This window comes from Corvus cornix, chromosome 3 (genome assembly GCF_000738735.6).
Source record: "Corvus cornix cornix isolate S_Up_H32 chromosome 3, ASM73873v5, whole genome shotgun sequence".
Lineage (NCBI taxonomy): Eukaryota > Metazoa > Chordata > Aves > Passeriformes > Corvidae > Corvus > Corvus cornix.
This window is the reverse complement of record NC_047056.1, coordinates 94,198,092-94,213,396: the sequence shown is the minus strand read 5'-3', so window position 1 is coordinate 94,213,396 and position 15,305 is coordinate 94,198,092. Positions and strand designations below refer to the sequence as shown.

The 15,305-nt window shown below is 36.9% G+C and overlaps 1 protein-coding gene across 5 annotated transcripts in view; it reads left to right on the top strand.

The window, feature by feature from the left end:
• ARHGEF10 (Rho guanine nucleotide exchange factor 10) overlaps positions 1-15,305 on the top strand; it is a 112,135-nt gene that overhangs the window by 72,644 nt on the left and 24,186 nt on the right. For all 5 annotated transcript variants that reach the window (XM_039568077.1, XM_039568079.1, XM_039568078.1 and 2 more), the window contains 7 exons: positions 2,306-2,421; positions 4,024-4,151; positions 4,650-4,750; positions 5,657-5,778; positions 9,228-9,314; positions 10,639-10,862; positions 11,928-12,085. In XM_039568077.1, coding sequence (XP_039424011.1) covers positions 2,306-2,421; positions 4,024-4,151; positions 4,650-4,750; positions 5,657-5,778; positions 9,228-9,314; positions 10,639-10,862; positions 11,928-12,085 — 936 coding nt within the window. The remainder of the gene's footprint in view (positions 1-2,305; positions 2,422-4,023; positions 4,152-4,649; positions 4,751-5,656; positions 5,779-9,227; positions 9,315-10,638; positions 10,863-11,927; positions 12,086-15,305) is intronic.

Genomic DNA, 15,305 nt, shown 5'->3' with positions numbered 1-15,305 from the left:
GTGTTCTTTACAGTGCCAGACACATTATCATGACTTTTAGCTAGATTTCATGTTAACACTGACCTACCTGCTCCTTTCTTTGCAAGTAGCCCCATCAAAATCAACAATTTGATGCATCTAGGAACAAGGGATTCAGGTACTTAACAAATTACAATTACTGTGGATGTTAGCAAGACAAAAGGTGTAAGCTGGCAGAGGACAGATACAAGGAGTGAAGTGCTTACATCTTTTCAGATATAGATTTTTCAAGTATTTGGGTTGAAGAAAGTATGGAGTCTGCAGTTCAAGAAAAGTGTTAATTTTTTTCTTTTTTTTTGAAATAAAACTGCAGATATGCTCAACTGACCATAATTACAAAATTCTTTCTCTTTGATCTACTTTGCAGTCATTTCTTTTCATGGTGTACAATAAATGTAATTATCTTTTCTAACTAAGTTGGTTTTAAGGGTAAAAGGCTAGATTGTTCTTCTAATTAACATTCAGAGCAGGCACAGAAGAGGATGATAGTTGCATTTATTATCTGGATGGGTAAACAGTAGTAAAGTGCAGTTTGGTGCTCAAGTGCAACACACAGAAATAATTTCATTGATCCAATACACCAGAAGATTTAAAGGCTAGATAATACTTTGAAATTTCATGGGAATGTGTAATATTTCAGGTTTATGTTGCATTTTCCTGCAGTGAAGTGGAGAATTCAGAAATAAAGTAGCCATTAATATTTTCTTTGAGCCTTGAAATTTTATACTTTTCAGGGTTTAAGGCAGACTTCCAGCTTAATATAGTGAATTGCATTAAAGAAAAGCATTGGCCTCTATCTGTATGATGCCTCCAAAGTGGAAAGTGTCTTTAGAAAATATTTATTTTGATACCTAACTGAAAATATACTAATGATTTAAGTAACATTGTTTCATACGAGTTTATTTTTCACTTTTATTCTGACTTAGGCTATTTGGACAGCTTTGTGTTTGGTTTGATGAGTTTTGTTTCATACCCGGGCCCTGCAGCAGACTGGAGGGACTGGGGGTGGCCGCGGTGTGTGTGGCAGCTGGGCTGTGCCCAGCGCCCTCTGCCCTGCAGCCAGAGCAGGTGGCACAACTCATGTCCGTGCTCCTGATCTGTCTGCAGAGCCAGTAGCCAGCACTGTATTTAGATCTTGCTCTTGCCAACACACCATTGAAATTCTTCTGATCCAGGGGCATTTGCTGCCCACGGACTGGTTTCCAAAGCTTCCAAAATGGTAAGGATGAAGGATCCATAGTTTGGATACTACACTGCATGAGCTAAAGAATCTGCAGGAGTTTCCTGGAAAGATAATCCAGTCCTGTTCCTGTCATTCAGCCAAAGAGAAACATGCTGACTCTGTATGAGTCAGGGTGGGTTTTTTATGGGAGAGTGAGTGTTGCTTCCAAAGGAATTACATAGCCATTCCACTCCTAGCATCATGGTAGTCAGAGTATATTAGCAGGGTTTTGCAAGCTTTGTGCATTTAAATGGACACCTTATCCTGGTAATTAGTGTGTTTTTCTGAGTTACTGTTCCCTTATAAACCTTTGTACTTATTGATGATTAGCATAAAATATTTCTGCTGCTGTTCAGCTTTTCTGCTGATTTTAGAGCAGATCATTTTTTGATTTAAGCATGATTACAGTAGAATTTCAGGTGGTTCAGTGAAATTGCAGGCTTGTGTTGTAATTAGGATATGGTTATATGATCCAGAACTGTCTCATGATCAATAAAGAAAATTTTGAATTTTAAACCATCATAGCAAATTCTACAAATAAATTTTTTTGCTTGTCATGTAACCAAAAACAACCTCCAGGAAAGATGTTTAAATTAATGTGTTACAGCAAGTCTGTGTTTGGTGCTACACAAAACTTCCATGGCAGCAAGAGATTTTGGGGCCAGTGAAGCTTTGATATTTGTTACAGTTCTAGTGTGGGTTATTAAAACTGCAGATAGTGTTCTCCATCATACAAGCTGAACAAGCTTGAATCTTTTTTTGTAGCTAAAAAGGCAATGATAAGATGATCTAAAAGGAAATGCCAGTGGTACTGCCTGTATGTGTGAAGGTTGTATGTGGTATATGCTACTCCTATTTCCTGGGGTGCCTGTCACAATTATCTGTCTGCAGGGACATTAGAAGTAGCTGGAGCAACAAAGTGAAATAGTGAGGATATACGTAGAAATGAACCATGCTGATTTTCAGATGTAATATATGTTTATATTATCTTTGTGATACTTTCCTTGTTGAACTGAGAATTGCATCTTTTTATTATGTATAACCTTATGGTTTTGTTCATTTTAGACAAGCTCTATATGGGACCAGGGCAACTGTACCATGATCTGCAGAACCTTTTACATGACTTGAATGTACTTGGTCAAATTAGTCAATTAATAAGCAGCCTTAAAGGAAACTACCAGGTAATAAACAAAGCTGGATTTATTTTTCAAGTAAAGTAGCATAGTTGCCTCTCTCTAGGGTCTGTGCAAGACATTCTATAGTTCTCTCTGCAAAAAGGGGAATAATTTTTACCTCTAGTAATGCATTTACTGTTAAATATTATAAATGGATTACAGCTGTCCTTCTAATCTTGTTCTTCTTTATTGTTTTTAAGTGTAGGTGGGTACTACAAGTGTCTGCATTTGTTCAGTAGCTGATAAGCTTATATGGAAACAGAATTACATTTTGATGTTAAGAAATCGGATTCTTGCAGTTAGACATGGTAGTAGGAGGATGGTTGTTTGGAGGAAGCTCTTGATCCCCATCCAAGCTCATCCAAGCTGGCTTTTGGGGAAAAACTGTACTTAAAACTGAGTATAAATCACAAAAATATAAAAGGATTTTCAGAAGAATTTTGAAAGTGTTTTGCTTTAGCTTTGTTCACGTCCCTTTGATTTAGCTTATATTCTGGCTAACAAATATAGTATTTAACCCCAAATGAAGTCTTGAGACTTCAAACAATTACTTTTTTGCTTGGTTTTTTATACATTTTATATATGGTTACATGTAATTTTTAACTCTTACTTGCCACCACAGGTAGTAAATATGTGTGTACATGTATGAATTTATGAAAGCTGAGTTTCTCTTGACATATCTTGGCTCCAGAGACAAGGCATTAAATAAAACATAACATTTTATGAAAATATGTACTCTGAAAGAAGTTTATGGAAACAGTTCTTTTGGACAAAGCTTTATGAGAAGTAGAAGGTGAATTTCATCTGCATAATTGGGAATATGTATAGCATATATACACTGTCAGACATTCCCCCATTACCATATACACAAAACCTTTCTTCCTGCACTGGCAGTCAGAGCCAACTATGCTTTGAAAACTTAAAATTCAGTCATTGTTTCCAAGTAGATGTGTGTAACAGAATTACAAGAATTTAGTTGAGAAATGAGGTCAGCTTCTTTATTTTTGAAAAACACTTAAGTTGTCATAGAATCCTGATGGTGGAAAGTTTGTGTACTTCTGCCAGCTTGTTAGTCTTGATGCTTTGTATCATCCAGGTGTGCTTTTACTCTCTGCAACAGAGCACTCACCTTGCAGTGAGTTATTGTTTCAGCATCTTAAACAGATTTAGACCACACATCTTTCATGATGGCTTTGTAAACATTTTGACTCAAAGATTTGAACAAAAGCATATTTTCAGTATGATTTGTAGATGTTTTCACAAGATCTTCTTTAGAAGCAGAATTTGTGGATGGTGGAATAAAGTAAAAGATTTGTGCGTACACCTGACACAAATTTACATTTTTTAATTTGACAGATGCTTGGGAACGTCATTTGTGTATCATCAAACTGAGCAATGTGAGATTAAATCTTCAGATAAAATACATTAGCAAATGTTTTACAGATTTTTCTGAAATGTGTTTACAAATATAGCTAAATTGTCCATGATTAAAATGTGGTCTAATGGAAGCCCATGTGTCATTGTTTGTTATATGCAGGTCACCTAATTATCCTGTTTGCAACAGGCTGGTAGGCTGCTGTGGAATCTTATTTTTTTTTAATTTTTCAGAACTTGAACCAATCTGTAGCCCATGACTGGACCTCAGGTTTACAAAAACTGATTTTGAAAAAAGAAGATGAAATCAGAGCAGCAGATCGCTGTAGAATTCAGCTGCAACTCCCGGGAAAACAGGATAAGTCAGTAGAAATTTTGATTACAAAACTTTCTAAATTAGTTTATATATTAGGTATAGATGTACAAGGGAGGACTTGGGAATCTGTAGCTCTTCCCTCACTTCTGTCTCCGTGGTAAGCCCCTGAGTTTTGCTCTTATGCCACAATGCTGGGAGCTTTAATGTTCCAGAGCAGCACTGTAGCTTTTCTCCTGTTCCTCAGCCCAGCGTTCTGGGTGCAAGAAGCAAGAGAGGAACTGTGGTAGTGACAGCTGATAGGGAACAGTCACTGGCGTATTCCTTCACCAGTGAGGGTGTTCCTCTCATAACATTTCATGTTATGTGAAGTGTAGGAAGATGGACATATGCTGTATCATAGCCTGCACACTGAAATCAGAGCTTAGTCTTTGTCTAAGCATTAGAAAATAATGGAATTTCATCTCGCTCAACATTTATAGCCATGGCTGTATTCATACACAATGCATTTATAGTGGCTTTTTTTTTTTTCCCCCTTGTTTTGCAGGTCTGGGCGGCCAACTTTCTTTACAGCTGTGTTCAATACATTTACCCCTGCCATCAAACAGTCTTGGATCAACAATTTACAAATGGCCAAACTGGCCCTTGGTAATTCCTATTTACTCAAATTTCCTAATGAGTTAAAATAGCTCTCAGTGTACAGTGTAATTTTTTTATTTTTATTTTTTGGAGAATGATTTTTCTTTTTTGGTGAAAATTTGTCTGCAGATGTTTAAAATTGCAATACAGTAAATAGTAATGATTGTGTATTGCTGTAATAACATTGTAGATAAAACATGGTGTTTATTATGAAGGAATATATTTTCTTCAGTATTTTAATGAAGTCTGGTATTCATTACTAATTGTTGCATCTAAATCAACACAAACCTGATCTAAGTTAGAGCAATAAAAAATATGCTGTCATGTCATGTTATTAGTCGCCTGTGCTTGCACAGAGGTATAGGTTTCCAAAGACACTTAGACTTTTCAATACCTAAGTTGAGAAATTTTAACTTGCCTGAAAGCAAGTTTCACCAGCACGTGGTCAAAATAGAGTCCTTTTGTGATGCGTCACTGAAGACAAGCAAAGTAACAAAAGAGAAGAGAGAATGGATGGTTTCCATCATTCCAGGAGGAGGATCCTTATAACTGTGATAACTAGCAGTTGGTAGTGATGTTACTTAAACAGGCAGAGAAATGCTGTTCAACAAACAGATTTCCTAGAGCCTGAGGAAAGGTTTGATGTGTCTTTTCCTCTTTCAATATTCAATTTACAAGATCGTTAAGAGACTATCCTTAACATTTTGTTAATGTAAGGTGTTCTTTTTTTGCATCATCTGTATGTATATAATCTACTCAGTTGAATTTTTGCTCACAGTTTTATGTTGTCATTTATGCACCTATGGCATAAGAACAGTCTGATCTGTATTGACTAGTCCTAACAGAATTCTTTTCTGCTCCTGTGGAGAGAGGTGTGAAAGGATTGTGGAGTGTTTATTGTTCTTTCCATTACAGTGGAGGATAATCTGTTAGGTTGGTTCTGCATAGAAGATGATGGGAATCAAATCAAAAAGGAGAAACATCCTCTGCTTGTTAGACACATGCCAGTGATGATGGCCAAGCAACAAGAATTTAAGGTGAACAGAATTTTGATATGAGATTACAATTAGGGTTTTTGTGTGATATAATTTCTAAAGAATACCGCATTGTAAATACATCTATTAGTTCACATCTGTTAGTTCTCTTGAGTTGCTATCTTGGTTTTCGATCATTAGTAATTAAAGGTCCAGAAGAGTCATGGGAATGCAAAATGCTACAGTCTTTGAGGCACTAAGCATAGTGTTTATTTTTACATAGTATGACATTCACTTTCATATGTATGTGAATCACTCAGTATAAACAGAAGTGAGATTTCCAAGTGTCTGTTTGGGGCTTAGAAATGACCTAAAGCTTACAAAGGGCAGGAATCTGGTCTCCATGAAAGCTGTCTTTCCCTGGTGTAGCTATGTTAAATCCTCCTCAAATTTCTGATCTTTATTAGTCCACAGAGAACAATATTTTAAAATTTTTTTTAAAAATTACGTTTTATGGGATCTTATGTAAAATGTCATATTCCAAACAATGACATAGATATTTTCTTAATGGTTCATTTCCTAAAGTAATGTGTCAGTTTGAAGTCCTGTTGACCACTGACTTTAATAATGAAAATAAGTGCAACACCAAACCAAACAGATGGAAGGGAAGAGTGCTGGATGCTATTTTTTCTGTGTATCAACAGGATTTCTTATTGACCGTCAGTCAGTAAGTCTTGTGCAAAAACAGTAATGGAAATAAAATTGTGTATGTATGGATAGAATCCCAATGTTAAGTTAACGTCATTGGATGGGTGCTGCTTTAAGAGGTGAGTCTGCAGGCCTTCATTGCTAGAACAGCCTACACAGGCTGCTGAGCTTCCCTCCACGTGTGCGTATACAGGCCTGGATGTTGGGGAAAAATAACTGGTGATTCAAAACGCAGTAAAAATGTGTAATGGTGCCAAGACAATCTATTCCTGTGATACTGGTTTTCAGAGCAGCCAAAGTCTACTGAAACTCTCTTGATTTCCCATACAACCATAGTCATGCTTGTCTTATTAAACAGCTTTTTCTGTACTGACTACTTTCTAAAGTCACCACTGGTGAAACAACCAGCTAATTTAATTTTTTTTCACAAACTTAAATGATGTATGTGTTTCGTTAGAGCCTAGACATTTGTAAGTCCTGAAAATGCATGCCAGGATCCGTGAAGGCCCAGGCTCAACTCTTCTAATCAAGTTAGAATAGAGTCTTCTTGTTTTGAAAGGAAAGGGAAGTCTGTCACCCATATAGTTGGGTGATATCTTTGCCTTGGTCACCTCAGGAAAGCACAGTGTGTGACAGTATTTGCCTGAGCCCTGGGCTAACTTTGCCAGTTTTGCAGCTCCTAAAGTAATGTGAGTGTGAGGCCAGGTGTCATGCCTGGTTCTCCCAAGTCCTTGATATTACTAGAAAATATTACTTAAGTATTACTGGTGGTTTTCTGCAGCCTCAGCTGCAGTTTGGGTCTCAGGCCACAGCTCAGGGTGGGAAGAGAACCTTTGCTTGGCTAATCCTGTTTGTTGGCTCTCTGGGTGCTGCCCTGGGTGCCCAGTAGTGTAGGGAGCCATCAGAGCAAGTTTACATCCCGGGCTTCTGTCAAGATTGAGAGCTAAAATACCAGGGTTTAACTATGGCAAAAATCATCATTTTTGACTAAGATGCAAAGTGAGGCAGAGGTGTAGCAAGGAGCCTGGGAAATATCCAGCATGCAGACTGTCTTATTTTTCACTAGTGATATATTTCATTGTCACAGCTACTGTAAATTGCCACAAGTAATTGTGGTTTGTACTGTGTAATCATGTGTTAAATGAGACATGCTAAGACTGTCATGGATAGCTCCTTTTTTTTTTCCTCTTTTTCTCATCTATTGATTTCAATTTTTTGTCTGTATATAGTGAATTGCTTAGCTGAATAAATAATGTGTTTTCTACTAAGGCAAATCACTTCATAATGCCTGTTGGCTTCAAGGAGATTTGTAAAAGTCTTTGCACTTTGGAAAATTAAGTAAACTTGGAATTTAGAACTCTAACTTTTGCCTACTTGTTTCTTTTTGGTGTGGGGTTTTTCTTCCTTAATTGTTCACTGTTGGGAGGAATTGTTCACTGATGTTGCCAGGCTATGGGGGAAGCTGTCTAAGTTAATACTAACAGAGTTGTCTCTAGTACTACAATATAATCACAAGGACATTGATGTCCAAGACGAGAACATTAGTTTGAATTATAGAGAATCTTGTGTAAAAATGTAGTATCACACCTCATTAGAAACCTTTTTATTCTCTACACGGTTATGATTGCTTTTCAATATTTTGAAGTGTTTACATAAGCTTTAGGAAACTGCCGTGGATATTAGGGAAATTAGAAATCCATGACTGGTCATAAAAATGTTTTTTTCCAATCCTTGATGCTTGAATGATCTTCAAAGTTGGCCTGGACTTAAATATAGATCTTGAGTCTGTTACTGCTTTCAGGTTTTATTTTAAATGGGCTGCATGATAGAATCATGAGTATTGTTATTGATTTACTGACAGTAACACGATGACATGAGATTGGGAGGGAGTCAAGGTCTGCAAGATGATGGTATTAGCATTCAAAATGACTAAGGCACCTGGAGAAATAATTTGGCGGGGGGGGGGCAGGAAGAAAAATAAAAAGGATGATAATCAGGACAGACACATGGTATGCTCAGGGAGAAATTAGGAGTTTCATAAATACAGATTGAAGAGGTGATTTAGTAGTCTGTTAAAGTAATTTTTAATAGACCAGCAAAGTAAGGATTGCTTAGGGATGTGATATTGTTACAAAGAGCAGTAATGAATGAGATCTGTAGACACAGGCTTCTGAAGAGGTAAGTGTAGTGCTGCTACCAGCTCTGCTAGAATAGTGTGTTCAGGTGAGAAAACTGCACTCTCAAATATACATATGAGGTTGATACATCTGCTGGAGGGATGTCAGTCGAAAAAGTGACAATAATAAGTTCAAAAACAAAAGTTTGAAAAATCAATTGTTTAAAAAAATTATATGTAATTAAGTGATAATGTTAATTTAGCCTAATGAAGAGGAGTCTCAGGCAGGGTCATGACATATATCAGCCTTACATGTAAAAGGACACCGCATAGAAAGAGAAGTACCTGGTGTCTGAGGTGAGAGGTAAGAGGCTAATGATTACATCAAGGATGGCATCAGGTTGGGGACTTACAGAAACTTAGTAGAAGTCATGAAGCATTTGAGCAGATCAGCAAAAGAGAATTTGTAGTCTTTGGCCTTGAACGTCTGTAGGGGTATATAAGAAATGTGTCAGGAACAATACCCGGGCAGCTGATGCTGCCATGGGAAGCTGGATGAACTAAACTGACTCCTTGCCTTATGAGATTCTTTGATATCCTTAAGTGCTTTAGTTAATTACAAACTAAAATAGACAGAAACAGGCATACTTTTTTAATGTACTAACAGCTCTCTTTCCACTCTTTGAAGATTGAATGTGCTGCTTATAATCCTGAGCCATACCTTGCCGGAGAAACAGAGTCAGATTCCTGTGCTGCAGAACATGGTTTTCTTTGGGTAAGTGTAATCTTTAAAATGTGAAAGTGGTTGTCTCCTGTTTCTTTCCATTGCTTTTTGTGACTCTCGGCAACATGTAGACATTAAATAAATGTTGGGTTGTTTTTTTCTCTTTGTTTGTTTAAGGATAAAAGGTTAGCTAGTAATTGTCCATGTGATCTTGCTGGTCTCTGTAGGGTGTCAGTTAAGTGTGTGTGATTTGTGCAGCACAGAATGAATTCCAAAGTGCTGAGCACATTCAGAAGGGAGTTATGTGCTAATTTGTAACAATTGCTGCTAAAACACATATGAGCTTACACTGTCCTACTGTCTATTTTCATACTTTAAGAATGTTTTAGCCACAAGTAATCTGTTTGAATCTGTATAGTAAAAAAACCTACTCTGCATATTGCTATGACCCCAGATACGCTGATATTCTGGCAAAAAAAATGAGGTGGATAGTAGTTGTTCTTAAAAAAACAAAAGGGAAGCTACTGATTTCAGGAGCTTTTCTAGTTACTACAATCCTGAAATTTTAAGGGAACCCTTGTGAATTAAAAGTTAGAAATAGCTTTTCTTAGTGGTCTTTTTCAAGGACACCCATATAATTTCCTTTTGTCTTTGCCATTTGTAAACAGTCATTGCAAAAACATGCAAATTAAATCTTTCTACTGCTATAAAATATTCTTTCTTTCTCTTTAGTATTTTATTTCATATAAACAGAAGGAGTTACTATACAAAAATGTATACTGTGCTTGGGTAGATTTTTTTTTAAAATTTTTTTTACTTCTCCCTGATTCCTAAGGTGTTCAAGTTTGTGGACATGATGATACTTAGTTCTGGATCAGGGAGAAATTTGGGATACTGTATCAGCAAGTTTACAAGACTTTCTTTTGCAACAGAGCATTTCTTCGTAGACCAGTTACTGTGCAAAGGACAGGCCTCACCTATATTACCTGTTTAAAAAGAAACAGACAATTTAGAACACCAGGTATTAAAATAGCATGTTGCACAGTTACTTACAGTAATTGCATTATGTAATGTGTATACATTTGAGTCAGATATCAGAATAGGCCATAATATTATTCCTGCTTTAAAAAAATAATTAGTTCTGTGAGTGTACTAGGCAAGTTTGTATATATAATGTTTTGACATGTCCTGTATTTGTGCTGAATTATTCTCTTACGTCTTAATGCATGAAAATTCATATTTGTACATATAACTAGAGATGTACTCTTCAGTTAAAATTCCAGTCATTCCTTCTTGTACATCCTGATCTTCCTGGAGACAGGTATCAGTCATGGTCTGTTTTTTTTTTCTTTTTATTTTCCTTTTTCCAATTCAGATTGGCAGTTGTACTAATCAGATGGGCCAGATTGCAATAGTCTCATTTCAAAGCTCCAGCCCCAAGGTTATTGAGTGCTTCAATGTGGAATCACGGATTCTCTGCATGGTCTACATACCAGAGGAGGAGAAGCTGAAAGAGCAAAACAAAGCTCCAGACTCTGAAAGTGTTCTTGCAAAAACTTCTAATGTGCCTACTATTTGCCTTGGCATGGAAGAAGGAAGGTGATTCTTGGTTTTGGTGTAATGTCTATGATTAATTGATTAAGTTGGCTATGCTATAGCAAAATTGTGTGAGATACTTCCAAGAAAATGTTTACTTTTTAAAAAAGTATCCAAGTATTATCCCAGTGACCTCAATGTATCCTTTCCACTTAAATCAAGGAAAAAATGCACTCCACATTATTTAAAATTACACCATGTGGTAATTGAAATTAAAGCAGTGCATCTTTTTGATGAAAGTGGATTAGTTCATCATACCTGAAAAATAAAAATACTACTTTTGTAACATTACAACATAATCTTCAGGTACTGGAAAATTTTCAGAATGGCAAAGAGGAATCTTTGCCCTGTCATATTATGCAGGATTTGTCACATGAATAAATAATATTGCTGTTTACTATTGGCATGAATTACTTTGCTCTTTTTGAACTGGTGGCCTACTGAGCCATCACTTGATTTATATCAAAGAACAAGACTACATGTTCTAAACTTAGAGGCCAGTAACCAAACAGATCTTGTTATAGTTAGTGAGGCCATAAGTGTGTTACTACATGTGTTTTTTGAAGGTGTTTCTAAGCAGTATAAATGAAGGAGAACAAAATTCTCCAAGGAAAATGCTATTTCTAGAAAACTTTAATTTAATTTAATTCCAGACTTAATAATATTCTTAACATATCCATGGTAACAATCAATAGGAATCGTGAAAATTTTAAGTGTAGGTGACATCTGGTAGTGAGTTTTTCTTTTCCCTAGTTCTCCAGGTAACAAATTTATTTTTTTAAACTTACAAAAGTTTTAGATAGACTCATAATAAGGACTTCAAGCAGAATTTTTATTATGTATCTTTTTTTGAAGAACTGTTTCTGCAGACAAGATAATATGAATGTGTTGTCATATGTCAATGTTAAGTAATTGCAAGTTGTCTATGCAGACATTCTGGAGTGTAAGGAATTGAAGGAGAAAATCCTCTTCCCCTCAATATTTTATTCTAAACTTGTGTTTTGCATATTCTAATAAGAACTATATAAAGCATTTCACAGGTCTGTTTTTTCTTGCTTCTTTCTATAGCATTTCTATTTACAAAAGTTGCCAAGGCTCAAAGAAAATTCGACTTCAACACTTCTTCACTCCTGAAAAATCAACGGTTATGAGCTTAACATATATGTCTCAATACTTGTTTGCTGGCTTGGTAAATGGAAACATCTCAATCTACACAAAAACAGAAGGTATAGTGATATGATTTGATGGCATCCTGAGGAACTCACATGTCAGTGTATTTTGGCAGAAGTAATTTTCCACTACTGTATTTTCCAAAAATTCTTTGTAAAACTGCTGAACTAGGGTTAGTACTCTTTCCGGTATGTCTGAAGAGACTTGTCTCTTTTTGAAGGATAGTTGGAACTTTGATAGTGTTCCCACTTTCACCGTACGTGCATATGAAAACTGAATTTTCCCCTTTAGCTTAAACCCAGACGTCTTCAGTGTTGCAAGAGTCCAGAAATTTATGTGCTAACAGCAACAGCAGTACACAGTATTTTACACAGCACAGTGCTAATTCCTCTCAACTACCCAGTGTTGGTGTTTATGAAACACAGAAATCCCCTATTGGTAGAGATTTCTGTATATCTCATTTAAAATAACCCCATTTTTACTGTACAGATGGGATAAGTCTTTCCTATGTGTGCAGTTCCTGTATGTCATGGTAGGCCTCCTTCTTCTATTAGCATCACAGATGGTTGTTTTGTATCTAGCTAAATAATTGGCTAAAACAATTTGAATAAAGGAGAATCCCAGGCAATTCTTCTGACCCACAACTGTCTTTTCCAGAGCTGGTTTGGATGCTTGTCTGTATATTTCAGTACATCTCACTAACTTCCCTGCAGTATTGCACACATATTTAGTGATTCAGTTCAAAATCAGTGAGGCTTTGCTCAAGGTTTAAATGTTTTAAGTGGAATGTTAGCACAGAGACTCCTAACCTTGCGAAGTACAGAGCCAGCAGAGATCTGCCTTATTTGTGTGAGCTGCAGTAATGATGGTTGTCATGTTTCTCTAATGAGTGCACCCTGTGAAAATTTCAGCTGCATTTGTGTGGCACTGTACCTGGGCTTCTAAATCCTACCAGTTTCTAACTGAGGAACCAAAGTCAATATCTGTAATCTTGGAACAAATTATATGTCCACTGTTAGATCATATAGAGACTTTGTTTGAGAAAGGTACAGGATGTTTTTTTTTCCCCCCCAAGCAACAAAGGATCTGGGAAAATGTGTTGGGAAAGAGACTTCCTTTGTCCAGTTGTCATCTTCAGCCGAGTAGGTTTCCTGCTGAGCTGTTGTCTCTGATCCGAAGCCAGACATTAGATTTCAGTTTCCTTTAAATTTCTTTTTTTTTAACCACTGAATGGCATTTTTTTTGTTTGCTTTTGAGGCACAGGAGCGAGGTCTTGATCTTAGATTCGTAGCATTTTTGGCGTTTCAGTTTCTCTATGTATCTGGGAGGGGTATTAAAGTGAATCTGTTGTCTTCTCTGAATGGTGTTGGTGTATTTAAGCTGTTTTAAGACTGCAATTACCATCACTCAACTTCTTCCAGAAAAGACCACTTCAAAAACACAACTGACATCCTTGGCAGTATAGCTAAGAAAGGATTCATGGGTTGCATATCTACAGAGAATGTTAAAGATGGGCCAGAGCTGTTAACCAGACTGTAATGCAGTCTGGTTATGAGGTGGAGGTTGTGGCATTAACCATCCCCTGTTTATCTTCTTCTGAAGACACTGGTTTTGGGTAGTGAGATGTTCATAGAGCTTGTCAGACTCTGGGTCATGATCACTGGAGCTTTGAGATGGGAAATAATGATATTTTTCTGACTCTTGTCAGTTAGTCTTGTAGTCCCTCTCCTTACTGCTTGGTCAGTGTGGCTTATTTCAGTTCTCCATGCCCCATGGAAGTTGTGTGATTCAGCTGCTCCCGTGTTAGCATCCATCTTCCTTGTAGTTGGCTGCTGTGGTTATGTGAGGCAGTCAGCCCTGGAGGGGTGTTTTTATGAGCACTGACCTATTTACCAAACAAAGGAATCCAAGCAGTGAAATGGGAGGGAGGGGGAACACAACCCCTGAGGAGCTTTGTGCAATCCATCAGGGTTGCCTTCTGTTCTGGAGAGGGGGTTACTTTTCAGCCAGGCCCTTCAGCTTGGGTTTTGGTCTGTCATCAAAAAGGAGATTAAGTAAAGATTTAAAAGTGAATGTGAAATATATCACTGCATTACATCTTGATTTGAAGCCTGAGAAGGACAAATGCTATGAGATTCACAGGAAAAATGGTTGTGCAGCCTGTTACAGGATTCCATGAATTAAAAAGGATAATCCTTCTTCTAGGCTAAAAATCTATCTCACAGTCTCTGATAGAGTTGGGGTCCTTTTGTCTTCCACCCTGTGCAGAAACTGTGAATCAGTTCAGTCACTGAAGCTCGATGCCTTACTCTGTGTAGAAAAAGACCCACAACTTGTATCATTTGATTTGCAGGACCCAAATAGCTCTAATTTCTCCAGTTGTTTTCGGATTGGTCGGTGCATATAAATATCCATGATGTTTGTTTACAAACAGCAAGTACTCTCTTCTGAGTTTCTTCACTAGAGAACTTTGTCAGATCAACAGCATCCAGAGTGCTCTCTGGCTGCAGAAAACCTTGTCTTGAAGTAGTATAAAATGGAAACTGAGAAGTCTGTACAGTAAACCAAGGAGCTAGTGCCATGTTAGTGGGAGAATAGGAGGTGCTCAACTTCCTTTCTGGAAGGTAGTAATGTTTTACTGAGACACCTCTGTATCCATGTATTTTCACATACGAGGTAAAAAGTACTTGAGCTTTAATGTATTTGAGCATAAACTAAAAGCAAAGTCATGAGGTGCTGATACCGTAAAATCTACTTGGCTCTTAAATGTGAGCTAATATGGTGATTTGTGAAAATATCACAGAAAACTAGGGTGCAGATCAGCTAATATGTTAATTGTAAAAATAGTACCCCTGATAGTTATCCTCACTAATCCTTAATTTTATTTGTGTGAGAAGACTTGTTTGGGGAACTGTGAAACAGCTAGTGAATTAAATGCTGTTCTACATAGGAATGGGAGTGATGCAGACTGCAAAATTTCTGCCACCTTGTTTGTTGGGAACTTACTTTAAGGTCTGTGAACTTTAGCACCGTTATCAGTCTGAAAAATTCTGCATTTAGTGTTTGCCTCAGGCTGAATTAATATTTCCATGCAAAACATGCTTAGAAGAGGTAAAGGAAAAAGTGTGTTGTATTGTCTGTGTTTAAAAAACATAACAAAACCCCTTTGTGATGATTGCAGACAGAAGAGCAGATGTGTTTTCTGAGTGATGTAATAGCAAAAAAGGTCAGCGCATGTTTGACTTCCATTCACAAAAGTATCTTAGGAAAGGGAAA